Here is an 18,112-nt window from a genome sequence, read left to right as displayed (position 1 = left end):
TCTACAGGGAATGTTTTCAGCCACTGCCATGCTGTCTCTCCTCCCTCCATTCATGCTGCCTTGTAGAGTGTGAGGCTACGTTAACAACAATGTGTTAACCATTGAGGGCGCAGCTGAGTGCAAGTTCATCATTTAGCAGTAAGGCATTCCCTGGGAAATATCCCACCCTCTGAATCCACCACCTCAACCAAGCTTCACAATCATCATTGCTGTGTACAGTATTAAATTGTTTGTTTAAAACTTAACAAAATTACCTGGAATCTAACTACCCCTATTTACATTAATTGTTATGGGGAAATTGGATTAGCTTAACATCGTTTCGCTTAAAGTAGCATTTTCCAGGAACATAACTACAATGTTAAGTGAGGAGTTACTGTATCTGCCAAGCAAATACCATGTGGACATGAAAGTGAAGGTCCCGTGAAAATCCTCTGTTAGATTGTTGCCCATGTGAAAGTGTTCTTTCACCTGAGTACCTCTTTGCTGCACCACATCCTACCAAAATGTTGGTAAAGATCAGCTCCCCATTTAAGAGAAGAAGCACTTTTTACCATTTTGCAACACAAGGTCTGACTCTTCCCTCACCACCCACGCTCAACTTCATGTAAATAGCTGAGCCCTATGTCATCTAGCATGCATGGCATTCCTCCCCTTGTTGCAAAGATCCGTATCCAAGTGATGGCAGAAAACATCACAGCTATGCATTATGTCAACAGAAAGAGGAACATAGTCATCACTGCTCTGCTGAGAAGCCGTTTGTCTCTAGGATTGGTGCAGTCGTCAGATCACACTAGTCACTATGTGTCTTCCAGGGTTTTAAAATTCCCTCCCATCAAGTTGACAGGCATGAGTGGACTCTGAAGGACTCCATCTTGAAGATCCTTATTTTCCACAGATGAGGATAATAAGTGTCCTGTGTTTAGCTTCAGAGAGGGGTTTGGGCCTAGGCACCCTGTCAGATGCTGTCCTCTTTTGTGCAGACTGGGGTTCATGTGCCTACGTGCCGATCCTGTTAGTACCAAGGGCATAGGCAGCTGGTGACCCAGCCGTTGGGTGAGGCTAGCCCCTGGCCCCTCCCCTTCTGCCCAAGGTTCCTCCCCCTTTCTTTAGCTGCCCCCCCCCCACCAGGAGCCCAGTGCATCCCCACTGTGGCCCCCAGCCCTGGTGAGCCGTGTGACACAGTCCAAGTGCCGGGAAGGCAGTGTGGCCCCAGTGCCAGCCCCCCGAATCCCTGCAGCAGGCCAGCCAGCTCCAGCCCCAACCGGCCAGAGCAGAGCACCAGGAACTGCAGGAGAGGACCTGGGAATGGAGTGTGGGTAGGGCCACACCAGGCTGTTTGGGGAGGCACAGCCTATGATACCCGCCACCCATGACCAAGGGCTCTCAGTCAAGATTCAGCCTTCATGGTCATGGTAGTCCCAACCGGGTCCAGGCAGTTCTGGTACTCAGATCTAGTGAAGCTATCAGCTTTGTTTCCAACATGTTTTTACCAGATGTGACTTAACAAAATGAAGGTCAGATCTTACACCTGGATCAAGCATCATTCAGCCAGCATCCATGCTGTCAGATGTGTTAACTGCCACTGGAAGAAGCTGTTCAGCTGAGATCAAGAACATACTGATACATAATCTAATACAAATTTTTCTGGAAACTTATAGAGCAAAATAGAAGAGACTTTCTATTGGGGTATAATGTCACCTGTCTCCCTTGGAAAAACCCGTTTCTGCTGTTTTGGACTATTTGCTAACTCTAAAACATTCAGGACTGTCCTTCAGCTCCCTAAGAATACACTTACCAGCAATATCTGTGCATAACTCTCCAATTGAGGGTCCGGTCATACCTTATTTTTCTACTGTATAGTTGCTAAATTCCTCAAAGGTCTCATTTCTGTTTTCTCTTATTCAGGGAATTCCCTTTCTTCCTCATATCTCAACATGGTGTTAGCTGGCTTAATAAGACCCCCTTCTGAGCTCTTTTTACCACTTGTCTATGAAGACTGCCTTTTTTAGTAGCTATAACATCTGCTCACAGGGTAGGGGAAATTCAAGCCCTTATGCCTGGTTGACCTTACATGCTGTTCCATAAAGAGATGGTGACTGATAGGCCTCACACCAAGTTGCTGGCTATGATGTTTTTTTCTTCAGATTTTCACTTAAATCAATGGATCACCCTCAGTTTTCCTTCCTAAGTCCCACTCAATCTCTGGCAAAACTAAGCTTCACACACTTGAGTAAGAGCATGATCTTTCCATTTACAGGAAGAAAAAAAAATTAGAAACATCTAAGCAGAGAGGGTGACACGTCAGGCAATATCCTCAGGGGTTATCAAAATGAGTCTCCAGATGTGTAAGAATGTGTTATGAATTAGGCTATGTCTATGCTACGAAATTAGGTCGACTTTATAGAAGTCGAATTTTTAGAAATTGATTTTATACAGTCAATTGTGTATGTCCCCACTTAAGACCATTAAGTCGGCGGAGTGCATCTACAGTACCAAGGCTAGCGTCGACTTGACGAGCGTTGCACTATGGGTAGTTATCTGGGTTGAGATCCCAATGACTGATGGGGCAAAAAACATTGTCGCAGGTGGTTCTGGGTACATGTCATCAGGCCCCCTCCTCCCTCCCTCCCTTCCTCTGTGAAAGCAACGGCAGACCTTTTCGCGCCTTTTTTCCTGGGTTACCCGTGCAGACGCCATACCACGGCAAGCATGGAGCCCGCTCAGCTCACCATCACCGTATGACTCCTGGGTGCTGGCAGGCGCGGGACTGCATTGCTACACAGCAGCAGCTCATTGCCTTGTGCTAGCAGATGGTGCATTATGACTGGTAGCCGTCCTCGTCGTCTCCTGGATGCTCTTGGCTGGCCAGAACCAGCAAAAGCAGGCGAGTAGGCGACAGCAGCACGGTGAGGAGAGTGATGAAGACATGGACACAGACTTCTCTCAAAGTATGGGCCCCTGCAATGTGGACATCATGGTGGTAACGGGGCAGGTTCATGCTATGGAATGCCGATTCTGGGCCCGGGAAACAAGCACAGACTGGTGCAACTGCATAGTGTTGCAAGTCTGGGACAATTCCCAATGGCTGTGAAACTTTCGCATGCGCAAGGGCACTTTCATGGAACTTTGTGACTTGCTTTCCCCTGCCCTGAAGTGCCAGAATACCAAGATGAGAGCAGCCCTCACAGTTCACGAGCGAGTGGCGATAGCCCTGTGGAAGCTTGCAAAGCTAGACAGCTATCTGTCAGTCGGGAATCAATTTGGAGTGGGCAAATCTACTGTGGGGGCTGCTGTGATCCACGTAGCCAACGCAATCGCTGACCTGCTGCTACTAAGGGTAGTGACTCTGGGAAATGTGCAGCTCATAGTGGATGGCTTTTAGTGTGATTCCCTGACTGTGGTGGGGCGATAGACAGAACCCATATCCCTATCGTGGCACCGGAGCACCAAGGCAGCCAGTACATAAACCGCAAGGGGTACTTTTCAATGGTGCTGCACGCACTGGTGGATCACAAGAGACGTTTCACCAACATCAGCGTGGGATGGCCGGGAAAGGTACATGACACTTGCATCTTCAGGAACTCTGGTCTGTTTCAACAGCTGCAGCAAGGGACTTTCTTCCCAGACCAGAAAATAACTGTTGGGTATGTTGAAATGCCTATAGTTTATCCTTGGGGATCCAGCCTACCCCTTAATGCCCTGGCTCATGAAGCCATACACAGGCACCCTGGACAGTAGTCAGGAGCTGCTCAACTATAGGCTGAGCAAGTGCAGAATGGTGGTAGAATATGTATTTGGACGTTTAAAAGCGTGCTGGTGCAGTTTACTGACTCGCTTAGACCTCAGCGAAACCAATATTCCCATTGTTATTACTGCTTGCTGTGCGTTCCACGCTATCTGTGAGAGTAAGGGAGAGATGTTTGTGGCGGGGTGGGAGGTTGAGGCAAATCGCCTGGCCGCTGATTACTCGGAGCCAGACGCCAGAGCGGTTGAAGAGCACAGCAGGAAGTGCTGCGCATCAGAGAAGCTTTGAAAATCAGTTTAATGACTGGCCAGGCTACGGTGTGAAAGTTCTGTTTGTTTCTCCTTGATGAAACCCCCCGCCCCTTGGTTCACTCTACTTTTCTATAAGATAACCACCCTCCTCTCCCCCCTTCGATCACCGCTTGCAGAGGCAATAAAGTCATTGTTGCTTCAAATTCATGCATTTTTTATTAATTCATCACACAAATAGGGGGATAACTGCCAAGGTAGCCCGGGAGGGGTGAGGGAGGAGGGAAGGACAAGGCCATGCTGCACTTTAAAACTTATTGAATGCCAGCCTTCTGTTGCTTAGGCAGTCCTCTGGGGTGGAGTGGCTGGGTGCTTGGAGGCCCCCACACCGTGTTCTTGGGCGTCTGAGTGAGGAGGCTATGGAACTTGGGGAGGAAGGCGGTTGGTTACACAGGGGCTGTAGTGGTGGTCTGTGTTCATGCTGCCTTTCCTGCGCCTCAACCATATGCTGGAGCATATCTGTTTGATCCTCCAGTAGCTTCAGCATTGACTCTTGCCTTCTGTCAGCAAGCTGATGCCACCTACCATCTTCAGCCCGCCACTTATTATCTTCAACACGCCACCTGTTCTCGCATTCATATTGTGCATTCCTGGCCTCTAACATTGTCTGCCTCCACGCATTCTGCTGGGCTCTTTCAGTGTGGGAGGACTGCATGAGCTCAGAGAACATTTCATCGCGAGTGCTTTTTTTTCACCTTCTAATCTTCACTACCTTCTGGGAAGGAGATGATAGTGTGAGCGTTGAAACATTTGCAGCTGCGGGAGGGAAAAAAAGGGAGAGTAGTCGTTTAAAAAGACACATTTTAGAGAACAATGGGTAGACTCTTTCAGGGTGAACCTTGCTGTTAACATTACATAGCACATGTGTATTCGGTACAAGGTCGCATTTTGCGTCTTGAGGGGCTACCGGTTTAGTGTGAGAGATCACACAGGCAGGGCCGGTGAGCAGTAGAATTTGGGTTGCAGGCAGCCATGGTAAGCCACAGTCTTTTGGCTTCTTTAACCTTCATAACATGTGGGAATGGTTTCAAACAGCAGCACCAGCATTTCCCATACCAAACAGTCGTTGGGTTGGCCATTTAAAATTGGTTGGCAATTTAAAAGGAGGGGCTGCAGTTTTCGGGTTAACGTGCAGCACAAACCCAACTATACCACCCCCACCCACCCAATTCTCTGGGATGATCACTTCACTCCTCCCCCCACCGTGTGGCTAACAGCGGGGAAGATTTCTTTTCAGCCACAGGCAAACAGCCCAGCAGGAACAGCACCTCTGAATGTCCCCTGAATAAAATTATCATTCACGGTCACCTGGTTGAAATAGGGTATCACTCTCCTGAGGATAACACAGAGAGATAAAGAACGGATGTTGCTTGAATGCCAGCAAACACTGGGACCATACGCTGCCAGGCTTTGTCATGCAATGATACCAGATTACTTGCTATTAGCATGGCGTGGTAAAGTGTCCTACCATGGAGAACAGAATAAGGCTGCTCTCCCCAGAAACCTTCTGCAAAGGCTTTTAGAGTACCTCCAGGAGAGCTTCATGGAGATGTCCCTGGAGGATTTCCGCTCCATCCCCAGGCACGTTAACAGACTTTTCCAGTACCTGTACTGGCCGCAAATTAATCATTAAATATGCTTTCTTTTAAATCGTGTCTTATATTTACAAAGGTACACTCACCAGAGGTCCCTTCTCCGCCTGGTGGGTCTGGGAGCCCGCCTTGGGTGGGTTTGGAGGGTACTGGCTCCAGGTCCAGGGTGAGAAACAGTTCCTGGCTCTCGGGGAAAACGGTTTCTCTGCTTGCTTGCTGTGCGCTATCTTCAACCTCCTCCTCGTCATCATCTTCCTCATCCCCAATATGCACAACCCTGTTGCGTGATAATTCATTGATGGAGTCAAAGCACAGGGGTGGGGTAGTGGTGGCTGTACCCCCTAGAATGGCATGCAGCTCATCATAGAAGCGACATGTCTGGGTCTCTGACCCTGAGCGGCCGTTTGCCTCTCTGGTGTTTTTTGGTAGGCTTGCCTGAGCTCCTTAAGTTTCACGCGGCACTGCTGCAGATCCCTGTTATAGCCTCTGTCCTTCATGCCCTTGGAGATTTTTTTCAAATGTTTGGGCATTTCGTCTTTTGGAACAAAGTTCTGATAGCACGAATTCGTCTCCCCATACAGTGATCAGATCTCGTACCTCCCATTGGGTCCATGCTGGAGCTCTTTTGCAATTCTGGGATTGCATCATGGTCACCTCTGCTGATGAGATCTGCACTCACCTGCAGCTTGCCACTCTGGCCAAACAGGAAATGAGATTCAAAAGTTCGTGGGCCTTTTCCTGTCTACTTGGCCAGTGCATCTGAGTTGAGAGCACTGTCCAGAGCGATCGCAATGGAGAACTCTGGGATAGCTCCCGGAGGCCAATGCCCTCAAATTGTGACCACACTACCCCAAGTTCTACCCGGCGAGGTCGATTTCAGAGCTAATCCCCTTGTCGGGGGAGGAGTACAGAAATCGACTTAAAGGGCTCTTAAAATTGAAGTAAATGGCTTCGTCGTATGGACGGGTGCAGGATTAAATCTATCTAATGCTGCTAAATTCGACCTAAACTCGTAGTGTAGACCAGGGCTTAGACAGGTCCGATCTACCTAGCCACATTAGAACACATTCCACTAAAGCTAGGCAGCCTCTCTGCCTGTTTGAAGACTGACCCCTGTTTCTGAAATCTGTAGGGCATCCACATGGAGCTCTAGCCACACCTCTTTAATAGAGGCTTCCAGATTGGCTGCCTGGTTTGGTAGAGGTGTCCCAAAATCATTATTTAAATAGGACTCTTAGACCCCCACATCCAAGCTGCTTGTTAGGCTGTGTCTACACTGCAGCCTCTGTTGGCATAATTTACATGTCTTGGGGGTGTGAATAACCTCCCCACCCCCCCGAGTGACATAAGTTACATCAACATAAGTGCTTGTGTTCTCCCGCTGACTTAGCTTCTGCTGTTCATGGAGGTGGGATTTTTTTATGCTGACGGGAGAGCTCTCTCTCCTGTTGGCATATAGTGTCTTCACCAGATGCAGTACAGTGTAGACATGGCCTTAGTCACAAGGAGTGGAATCCATGATGATGATCATTCAAACAATAGTTACTTACAGAAACTGCGGTTCTTTGAAATATGTTGTCCACATGGATTCCATGACCTGCCCTGCTTCCTTACTTCTTCGGTCTTACAGGGGTGTGCAAGGACGCTCCAATATGTCTATACAGCAATATAAGTCTTGGGTTAGTGGTTCCCAAGTCAGCAGACCCATATCAGGGAACTGTGGGCTTGATTGTCTACAGTGCCTTTTAACCCTAGGTTAAGGATTTTCTGACTTGTGCTTGAGCCTAGGGCTCTGTTACCCACGGTGCAATGCACAGAGCTGAGTCAAAGTAACCCTATCCCAGAGTGCCTTGTGTTCTTTTCCTCTCCCTCTCCTGCCTCGTGTCAACACTCTAGCCTTATGAATGAGTTGCACTGCGGGAAAATTCTACTGCCCACCCAGTTTCCTAAGAAAAATATCAAACGATAATACTGCTGGACACCATCTTGGGGAACTACAGAGGTGGCTTTTGTCTAGGAATATATGCCTCAGTGTTCATGGTACAAGGAGACTTTTATATTGGTGAAACAAATTCATTCCCCCCCAGTAAACTTGAAAATACTTAATTCAGACAAATATAAATATAAGATAGTCCTCAAAGGTGTTATAGGAAGTTAGATAATAGGACTAAGAATAGCTGTTGGACTAGAGAAATTAACTGAAAAGCCGCCCCTCTCTCTCTATTAAAGTGATTGAATAGGGCTTCTTGTGAGCTTAGCTGACTTTCCTGGTGCATGTACAGGAATAAGGGATACCTGGGAGGCTATAGGGAAGCTTTAAGGCTGGCTCCCACTCACTGCCCCACAGTGCACGCTGCCTGGCTGTCTCTGCACATGCAGCCCAAGGAAGGGTGGGCAGAAAGCAGAGCAAGAAGAAGCGGTTGCCCTGTAGGGCTCAGCACAGCTGGGAGAGGAATGGCTCCCAGCTGCCAGGATGTTGGGGGTCGCTTTCTAGCTGTTGCTTTGCTCTCTGCTCTGGGCAAGCTCAGCGCTGCAGTGAAGAGGAGCTGGAGCCAATGCCGTAGGAGGCTCCAGGGAGGTTTTGGGGCTAGCTCCCACTCACCGCTCAGACAGTGGGCTACCTGGGCGCTCCTGCACACGCAGCCATAGGGAGGTTAGAGGGAGCCAGTGAGCAGAGCGGGGACCAGAGGAGTGCCCCTGCAGGGAGGAGGAGAAGCTGGGGTATTGGGGGTCATCTTCCTCCAGCCATGCTGATCTGGGAGCTCTGTTGCTCCCCCTACCTGCAGGGCAGTTACTTAATCCCTGCTCCACTTTCTGCCCCTTCCCCAGGGCTGTATGTGCAGGGGCACCCAAGCAGCGTGCACTAAAATTTGGCTGTGCTCTTGTGACCAGAAAGTAGCTCTCTTTGCAAAAAGCTTCTTCTGATCAGTCTCAGCTGAAAACCCTGCAGGCTCTCTGATTGTCTGCTAAACACTGATCTGCAAGCATGCTATGAGCTGCTCCTATTTGCAAAGGGGATGTGTGGCTTCCCATTGATTGCTGTGTAGACATATCCTTATCATGCAGGTTTGGTCCCTATGGAAACTGTCAGCTAAAATAGATCTTGGGTGTGTGTGAGCCACAGCTGCACAAGCCCAGTGCCCATAGGGACCACTCCTGCTTCCTGAGTGTCCTTGCACACCCCTATCCCAGGATGTGAAGGTTGGAGCAGGCCCAGCCATCTCTCAATTCCTTCACCAATACAGAATTTCACAGGATTAGGACTCTGTAGAAGCAAGGAATGAGGGCAGATCTTGGAATCCATGTGGACAACCTATTTCAAAGAACCATGGTTATTATAAGGTAATTTTGTCTGCATTTATTTATTTATAAAAGTAACTTGTATTTTTTAAAATAATAAATAACATTTTGACTTTCACATTGGATAAAGTTGAATATGTGTCAAAGTTAAGCACATGTATTCATTTTTACAGGTTTGTAGCCTAGATCAGAAATTTTAAGTATTTCTATTAAAAACCATAAAAATGAAGAGAAACAGTTTAATGAAACTGAAAACTGATTTTTAACTTAATTTTAATACAGATTTTTCTTTTTTTTGCAGAGACAGTGGGATTCTGATTTCTCAAATCTTATTGTGCTGACAAAGCAACAGGGAAAGAATGCCAAGTTCCAAAAGTAACTTCTTGTTGTCAAGTGACCTTTCAAATTTCCAGGAAATGGCAATATCAAATGAGAGAGAGCCTACTGAAAAGAGTACAGCAAGTCTGATTGAGAACAATGGCTATCAAGACTCTGTATACATAAATGCAGCTAAAATTTTTCAAGGCATTCGTAATGAAAAGCCTCAGGATAAAATATTGGTAAGGTATGGTAATGAACTAGTGCCATCCCTACCAGATTTTAAAGATGAATGTTCCCAGCGCTCATCCTATGAACTGGCGTTTAGTGCTCTGAAATGTAAGTCGAAACTCTTTCCCCATATCACTAGCAGAAATGATGCAGTGCAGAAAATATACAAAAACTATATGATGTATTTAGGTCATGTATATCGGTATAATCACTTTTATTGATGGGCAGGAAGGATGGTTCCATAGTTAGGCTGCTAACCTATGAATCTGGGATTACTTTACTTGGAGATTAGTTTTAAATTAACTAGAAACCCAGGACTGTTGAAATTGATGGCTGGTTGTAGACAATGTATTGGGAAGCAAGGTGGGGCTGTAGTCTTTATATGAGACAGCCAATGTGTATATTTGATCAGCCATATCCAAATGCTTTGGCAGAAACCCTTTTTGTCTGTTAAAGTCTGTTTGTGAATACTGTACAAATTCTTGTTAGAAAGCAAGATAATGCAAAACAAAGTACTTAGTTTTCATTATTTAAGTTTTTGGTGCTGTTTCCTGTAAAGGAAAGTGTGAATTCTGTCCATTTCAGTAACAAATAAATAAATAAATACATTTTACTCCCCCTACAAACCAAACATGCTAAATTGACCATTATTAACTGAATCAATCATCCAAATTAAGAACCTGATTCTTCCCCTCCCCTGTGTTATTTCTGCATGGGAACAGGGACACTGATTTTGAACTGAGAAGTTGATTTATGGGTTCTTCCATGTGGTAGGAAGGGTCGGGATTTGGCTCATGGGGAGTTGTATGAGATTTGACCTTCAAAATATGGGGAGCTGGGATGAATGGGGGGACTGAGTGGAGGCCAGGACCACAGATTGTCTTTGTCTCCACACTGCCTTCTGTCATACCTAGCCCTGTAAGAATATAGCTGGCTACTATATGCCAAACCTTATCAAACAGTGGTAGGATACATTCCTTATGCCAGGGTCATATCCGGTTGATTGACTAGCGCTATGAAGACCCGCTCTAGACTAGTGCCAGATTACCTGTAGACCACCAGCAAGACTCAGGGAGGGGCACCTGACTGAGCAATTGCTACTGCTCCTTGCTCAGCATCTCTCTAACTTTGCTACTTTATGCTCATAGATGTGCAAGGTAACAAGTCTCTCTTCTTCCCCTCCCCCACCCCAAACAGACAATAGCTTAAAGAAACTATCAGTTTGAGATACACTACATCAAATTAATCTGAATTAAAAAATAGAGGCTGAAAAATAGACCTGTGAATGTTTTGTTAGAGGAATCCTCCAAAACCACCCTGTAAGTAAGAGGGGAAATAAAATAAAATGGACAGTCTATTAAACATAAGAATAAATTAAAGCTGCATCCTCACCAAAGTGGAGTTCAAGTATTCGTATTGTTTGGCCACTTGTAAATAGTGTCAACTAGTTTTGTTCAGTGTTTGTAGGCTTGTAGCAGTATCTTCTCAGTTTATAGCTGACACTTTTGCTGCGTCCTTTAGTTGTACTTTCACATGTAATTTCACTCCTTTTTTGTGACTGAAAAAACAAAAATGCAGAAGTCCCAGATAACTAGACTACAAGAAAAAGAGAAACCTTTCCAAAAGAAAACAGAGTAGAAAAGAGGAAAAAAATTAACAATGGCTGAACTGGCAAACATGGCATTTCTCTTTAGAGGCTGAACAAATGACATGATAGCTTGTTTCTCTCACCAACAGAAGTTGGTCCAGTAAAAGATACTACTTACCCACCTTGTCATGCTAGTCCACTGTCCTTGCAATGGCCAAACATAGGTGTTTCAAAGAGTTATGTTTTGTGTCTGTACTTACTCCAAAAATAGTGAGACCCATGGGGGAGAGATCCTGGGCACTGGCATCTTCTGTGGGATTTTAACTGTAGATGGTGACGGGCTCAGCACTTTGCAGGATTTGGTTCAGTATGACTGCATCACAAAAGTGAGTCAGTATAAAAAATGAGAAACCATTTAGTATCCATGGGAACTACCTAAAATATGTGGTGAGATCAGGTTTCTGTGGATCAAATAGAAAAGGGTAATTGTTCCTGACCAAATGCTAATAAGAAACTTTCACTGGGTAAAATTCAGAGGATACAGTAGCTCAACAATAGAAATGTGAGGAGAAGAAACAGAAGTGCATTCCTTCTCCCTGCTGCTACTGTGACCTTTTAATCTGAAATATGTAGCATAGGCATCTTTCATCCAGCTCTCAATCTAAAAGAAGGCTAAGAAACTGTTACTCTCTATTCTTGGTGATGCAGTGTTGCTTCTAATGTAGGAACAAAAATAATTCTTAGTGGTGAGGGGAACAGAGTGCCAGAAAACGCAATTAACACAAACTATAGTAGAGAACATCTTAAGGCTGTCTTCTGGCAACCTTCTTCTCAAAAATCTTGTGCACTACATGTGAAATTAACTTAAGCACACTCAAGATAGGAACAAACAATTACTAACAATGGAAATTGCTTGTTGGAAAATTCAGAAAACTGAATTATTCTTCACTGCCTTATGTATAACCAGGGGTTAAATTGTGAGTTGAATTGCATGGGTGTTAATGGAATGAGCATGGTAGAAAAGAGGGGTAAGGGAAGTTTATCCCCTTGGATTTGGCCGGCCTGCCATCCATCCAGAAGAGGCGGAGCCAATACCTCTTCTCTTCCAATCTGGTTAGCAGAGCTTGGCTGGTCCAGACAAGCAATGCCCTTTAAAAGGATGGAGCTGAAGTCATTTGTGCATGTGCTATAGCAGTGCTTTCAGCGGTTGTTGTGCCTGCGTTGGGCACAATACTTCTGCCCAAACTAGCATGCAAAACAAAGATAGTGTGCTGTTTTCTGTAATGAGTAGATGTCTACTGATCCTAAACTGTGAGTCAGAGGTCTGAACTGCAGTGATTTCAGTGAAGGAGACTAGCAAACAGATTAAGTCATGGAAGGAAGAGACTTTGCCACCAATCTTTCACTGAAGCAGCAAATAATAACAAATAGCAAATCTGACACCAGATGCCTTTGGCCATGAAGAAGAAGCCAAACAAAAGCAAAAGGATTGATGACTTACTTACTGAAAAAAGAAAAGGAGTACTTGTGGCACCTTAGAGACTAACCAATTTATTTGAGCATAAGCTTTCGTGAGCTACAGCTCACTTTATCGGATGCATACTGTGGAAAATACAGAAGATGTTCTTATACATACAAACTGGGGGGGAGGGAGGAAAAAACAAGGGGAAATAGGTTACCTTGCATAATGATTGAGCCACTCCCAGTCTCTATTCAAGCTTAAGTTAATTGTATCCAATTTGCAAATGAATTCCAATTCAACAGTCTCTCGCTGGAGTCTGGTTTTGAAGTTTTTCTGTTGTAATATCGCAACTTTCATGTCTGTAATCGCGTGACCAGAGAGATTGAAGTGTTCTCTGACTGGGTTTATGAATGTTATAATTCTTGACATCTGATTTGTGTCCATTTATTCTTTTACGTAGAGACTGTCCAGTTTGTCCAATGTACATGGCAGAGGGGCATTGCTGGCACATGATGGCATATATCACATTGGTAGATGCGCAGGTGAACGAGCCTCTGATAGTGTGGCTGATGTTATTAGGCCCTGTGATGGTGTCCCCTGAATAGATATGTGGGCACAGTTGGCAATGGGCTTTTTTGCAAGGATAGTAGGTTCCTGGGTTAGTGGTTCTGTTGTGTGGTATGTGGTTGCTGGTGAGTATTCGCTTCAGGTTGGGGAACTGTCTGTAGGCAAGGACTGGCCTGTCTCCTAAGATTTGTGAGAGTGTTGGGTCATCCTTCAGGATAGGTTGTAGATCCTTAGTAATGCGTTGGAGGGGTTTTAGTTGGGGGCTAAAGATGACGGCTAGTGGCGTTCTGTTATTTTCTTTGTTAGGCCTGTCCTGTAGTAGGTGACTTCTGGGAACTCTTCTGGCTCTATCAATCTGTTTCTTCACTTCCGCAGGTGGGTATTGTAGTTGTAAGAATGCTTGATAGAGATCTTGTAAGTGTTTGTCTGAGGGGTTGGAGGAAATGCGGTTGTATCGCAGAGCTTGGCTGTAGACAATGGATCGTGTGGTGTGGTCAGGGTGAAAGCTGGAGGCATGTAGGTAGGAATAGCGGTCAGTAGGTTTTCAGTATAGGGTGGTGTTTATGTGACCATTGTTTATTAGCACTGTAATGTCCAGGAAGTGGATCTCTTGTGTGGACTGGTCCAGGCTGAGGTTGATGGTGGGATGGAAATTGTTGAAATCATGGTGGAATTCCTCAAGGGCTTCTTTTCCATGGGTCCAGATGATGAAGATGTCATCAATATAGCTCAAGTAGAGTAGGGGCGTTAGGGGACGAGAGCTGAGGAAGCGTTGTTCTAAGTCAGCCATAAAAATGTTGGTATACTGTGGGGCCATGCGGGTACCCATAGCAGTGCCGCTGATTTGAAGGTATACATTGTACCCAAATGTAAAATAGTTATGGGTAAGGACAAAGTCACAAAGTTCAGCCACCAAGTTAAGTCAAGTTAGCCGTGACATTATCGGGGATAGTGTTCTTGACGGCTTGTAGTCCATCTTTGTGTGGAATGTTGGTGTAGAGGGCTTCAACATCCATAGTGGCCAGGATGGTGTTATCAGGAAGATCCCCGATGGATTGTAGTTTCCTCAGGAAGTCAGTGGTGTCTCGAAGGTAGCTGGGAGTGCTGGTAGCGTAGGACCTGAGGAGGGAGTCTACATAGCCAGACAATCCTGCTGTCAGGGTGCCAATGCCTGAGATGATGGGGCGCCCAGGATTTCCAGGTTTATGGATCTTGGGTAGTAGATAGAATATCCCAGGTTGAGGTTCCAGGGGTGTGTCTGTGCGGATTTGATCTTGTGCTTTTTCAGGGAGTTTCTTGAGCAAATGCTGTAGTTTCTTTTGGTAACTCTCAGTGGGATCAGAGGGTAATGGCTTGTAGAAAGTGGTGTTGGAGAGCTGCCGAGCAGCCTCTTGTTCATATTCCGACCTATTCATGATGACAACAGCACCTCCTTTGTCAGCCTTTTTGATTATGATGTCAGAGTTGTTTCTGAGGCTGTGGATGGCATTGTGTTCTGCATGGCTGAGGTTGTGGGGCAAGTGATGCTGCTTTTCCACAATTTCAGCCCGTGCACGTCGGCGGAAGCACTCTATGTAGAAGTCCAGTCTGCTGTCTCAACCTTCAGGAGGAGTCCACCTAGAATCTATTTCCCCTTTCCCCCCCCCATTCCTCAGACGTTCTTGTTAAACCCTGGATTTGTGCTTTAAATGGCCCACCTTGATTATCATACACATTGTAAGGAGAGTGATCACTTTAGATAAGCTATTACCAGCAGGAGAGTGGGCTGAGGGGAGAGAAAACCTTTTGTAGTGGTAAACACCCATTTTTTCATGGTTTGTATGTAAAAGAACATCTTCTGTATTTTCCACAGTATGCATCCGATGAAGTGAGTTGTAGCTCACAAAAGCTTACGCTCAAATAAATTGGTTAGCCTCTAAGGTGCCACAAGTACTCCTTTTCTTTTTGCGAATACAGACTAACACGGCTGTTACTCTGAAATCTGTCATTACTTACTGAAGTGCTTAATATTTAAATCACAAAACAGATGAATTCAAGACGTACCTGCCATGGCGCGTGGCCCGGGACCCCCACTGGTATGGGTGGGGGCAGTTTGGAGGAGGCGGCGGTGGCAGGGCCCAGGGCAGGGCTCTGCTGCTTCCGCCACAGGTGCCAGCTGCTGCAGCTCCCATTCGCTGGGAACCACAGCCAATGGGAGCTGCGGGGGCAGGGCCTGTTGGCACTGGCAGCGCAGAGACCCCTCTGCCACCTAGGATCTGCAGGAGGGCCATGCCAGTGGGAGTCAGGAGCCCCCCACCCCGAGGTAAGCATCCCCTGCAGCCCCCAACCCCCTGTCCCTAGTCCAGAGCCCCCTCCCGCACACCCAAATTGCTGCTGCTGGCCCAAGGCCTGGCTGGCTCAGGCAGCCCCTGACCCAGTACCAGCCACTGCAAAAGTCATGGAGGTCAGGGAAAGTCACGGAATCTGTGACAGACTCACAGCATTATCTGTGAGATGAGAAAATAATTAATTACACCTCCTCTTGTCCCTTTGCTACTGAAACCAAGGGAAGGGTATTCATCAAAACAAACAGTGGCTGTAAACCAGGGGTTCTCAAACTGGGGATCGGGACCCCTCAGGCGGTCGCGAGGTTTTTCCTGCCAGCCTCCACCCCACTTTGCCTCCTGCTTTTATAATGATGTTAAATACATTAAAAAGTGTTTTTAATTTATAAGGGGGGGTCGTGCTCGGAGGCTTGCTATGTGAAAGGGGTCACTAGTACAAAAGTTTGAGAACCACTGGTCTAAACCATTCTTCTACTCCTGGGGGAAATTCTGCGCCAAAAAATTAAAAGTTCTGTGCACAATATTTTAAAATTCTCCCTATTTTATTTGTCAGAATAATACAATATAATCACACCAGTTTCATTTATTTTTGGTCATTTATTTCAAAATACCTGTGAACAAGTATGTCTAACAATACAAACAACAAATAAGATTCAAGAAACGTTCTTTTGACAAATAGATTCCTCACTAGGCACATTAATACAGAACTCTGAGTAGTAATTCATTTAAAGTGCAATACAGAACTGTATTTCCCACACCCCTCAGAAGCAGTGCAAAGGCTTTGGGGGAGTTAGGGGTAATGGAGGAGCTGAGGGAGAGGGAAGTAAATTGCTGGGAAGGAGCCTGGGTGTGAACGTGGAGGATTGTTGAGTATGGGTGGGAAAAATATGGAACAAGTTTTTGGGGGGGCAGGGAGGGATTGTTAGGGAGTTTCCCCCATGCAGACCCTGGCTGACCCCTAGTCTCTCCAATTCAGTCAGGCACATCTGCCCCTGTCCCCTTGTTTTCCTGCATCCCACGTGTTCTTGCACCCCTCTCCATATGTGTCCCACTCCCCCCATCACCCTGTGGCCTTGCACCCCCTCCTCGTGTCCCCATGTGTGTCTGTGCTCCCACTCAGCCTCCCCCCGTGGCCCTGCGCCTCCAATCCCATTCAGCCCCTGCACCAGTCTGTCCTCCCCCACTAGCTCTTATGAGCCCCTGACCTCACCTGGCAGGCACTGCAAAGAAGGCAGGCTCTTTCTCTTCTTTAGTTGACTGGGAGCTGCTGCTGTGTTCTTTTGCCACGGTGCCCTCTGGTGGGCAAAAGGCGGAACTGCAGCAATGTTTCAGCAAAAACTTTTTTTCTGCACAAAAAATTGAAAATATGTGTGGCGCATTAATTATTTAATCCCCCAACAGTAATTTTCCTCACTCTTTGGTTATGATGGGTTACAAGACACAGGTTGCATTTGGGTGGATAATTTTTTTATTTGATATGTTTAAGGTAAATGTTGTATTATCGTGAGTACTTGTCTCCTGAGACATCTGTCACTGCATACCCTTATATATTGAGAGTGCAATTTAGCTGAATCATTTTAAGCTTCCAGACTAGACTGGATAGTCTTCTCACTAGCTAAGAATACTACTATGTCCTGGAGAATGTCTTCTCTTCCTCTTCTCTCTTTGCCACCACCCCAAAAATATACCTCAATAGAAGAAAAACGAAGGTGTCTCAGCAGAAATTAGGAAGTCTTTTTAGGCTTCCAACTGTGCACCTGTTATTTAAGAGTGAATAAATGACTCATGGTTCAGTATGAACAGAATCCTTTAATAAGGTATTACTTAGTGTAAGGGTGCCAGAACTGAACAGTCTACTTCATTGTAAATTAGCAAGAGCAGCAATTTTCCCAGTGTGAAGTGAGGTTCAAAGATAGCAGCAGGAGGCAGGGCTTTCTTGTCCTTTCATTTGCTTTCCTGTTGAGAGCAAGTCCAACAGTGGGTAAAGCTGACTGAAGCCACTTAGTGATGTCAAACAACCGTGCAGTAGCAAAACATTTGAACAAGTACCGGCACTGTTTCATGCTGCCTCTCCTTTATGGGAAAAGAAGTCTTTAATAGCCATGCATACCATTCCATTACTAATTACCATTGTGGATTTAGTTGAGTCAAAGGTACCGAGAAAAGTATTCTCTCCGTGGCAGGTGTATGATTTTTTTAAAAGTAATATGCAGGTACAGGGCAGTAATACAAAGATTTTCTCCTGTGGAAAATAGGTTTATAAGTGCACTGAAAGAAAAAGGTCTGAAGCAGCATTAGGGGATTGTGCATGCTCGAGCTGGGAATGTCGTCTACCATTCTCATTCCCAGGGTTCCTCAGAAGTGAAATTGAGTGAAATTCTGGCCCCATTGATGCCAATGATGTCAGTTTTGCCATTGACTTCAGTGGGGCCAGGATTTCACCCTATGTCTCCAGAAGGGGGAGAGAACTTAAGCCATCCCCACTCTTATAGCTCATAGTGTATATGGCAGACAGACATCTTTGCCTTAGGGAGCCACTATTGGGAAGTCTATGAAGTAGAAATAGCTATAATGAAATACTTGAGGGATCAAGACACCTATGTAACTTTCATATATTTCTCAATTTAAGCATTTAAGTTGTACATGAAACCTAATGTACATTTTTAAATGTTTTGCC

The 18,112-nt window shown here is 45.8% G+C and overlaps 1 protein-coding gene and 1 long non-coding RNA gene across 10 annotated transcripts in view; one reads left to right on the top strand and one right to left on the bottom strand.

Moving 5' to 3' along the window:
• The window catches only part of NSUN7 (NOP2/Sun RNA methyltransferase family member 7), a 73,157-nt gene that overhangs the window by 9,575 nt on the left and 45,470 nt on the right, over positions 1-18,112 (top strand). For 7 of the 9 annotated variants that reach the window (XM_048848508.2, XM_048848509.2, XM_048848501.2 and 4 more), the window contains one exon: positions 9,247-9,602. The exons of 1 other annotated variant lie outside the window; for it this stretch is intronic. In XM_048848508.2, the coding sequence (XP_048704465.1) occupies positions 9,305-9,602 (298 nt within the window). In that variant the 5' untranslated portion in view covers positions 9,247-9,304. Of the gene's footprint in view, positions 1-8,855; positions 8,988-9,246; positions 9,603-18,112 lie in introns of those variants that run through there. One more of the 9 variants, XM_048848506.2, reaches the window with a different exon arrangement.
• Positions 4,251-11,442, bottom strand: LOC125635994 (uncharacterized). The gene is made up of 4 exons (XR_007356447.2): positions 11,343-11,442; positions 10,887-11,052; positions 5,735-5,922; positions 4,251-4,809 (listed from the first exon to the last, which is right to left on the bottom strand). It is a non-coding gene; the product is annotated as an uncharacterized LOC125635994 (long non-coding RNA).

This window comes from Caretta caretta, chromosome 4 (assembly GCF_965140235.1).
Source record: "Caretta caretta isolate rCarCar2 chromosome 4, rCarCar1.hap1, whole genome shotgun sequence".
Lineage (NCBI taxonomy): Eukaryota > Metazoa > Chordata > Testudines > Cheloniidae > Caretta > Caretta caretta.
Note: the sequence above shows the minus strand (reverse complement) of the source record. Positions and strands in the feature narration are given on the sequence as shown.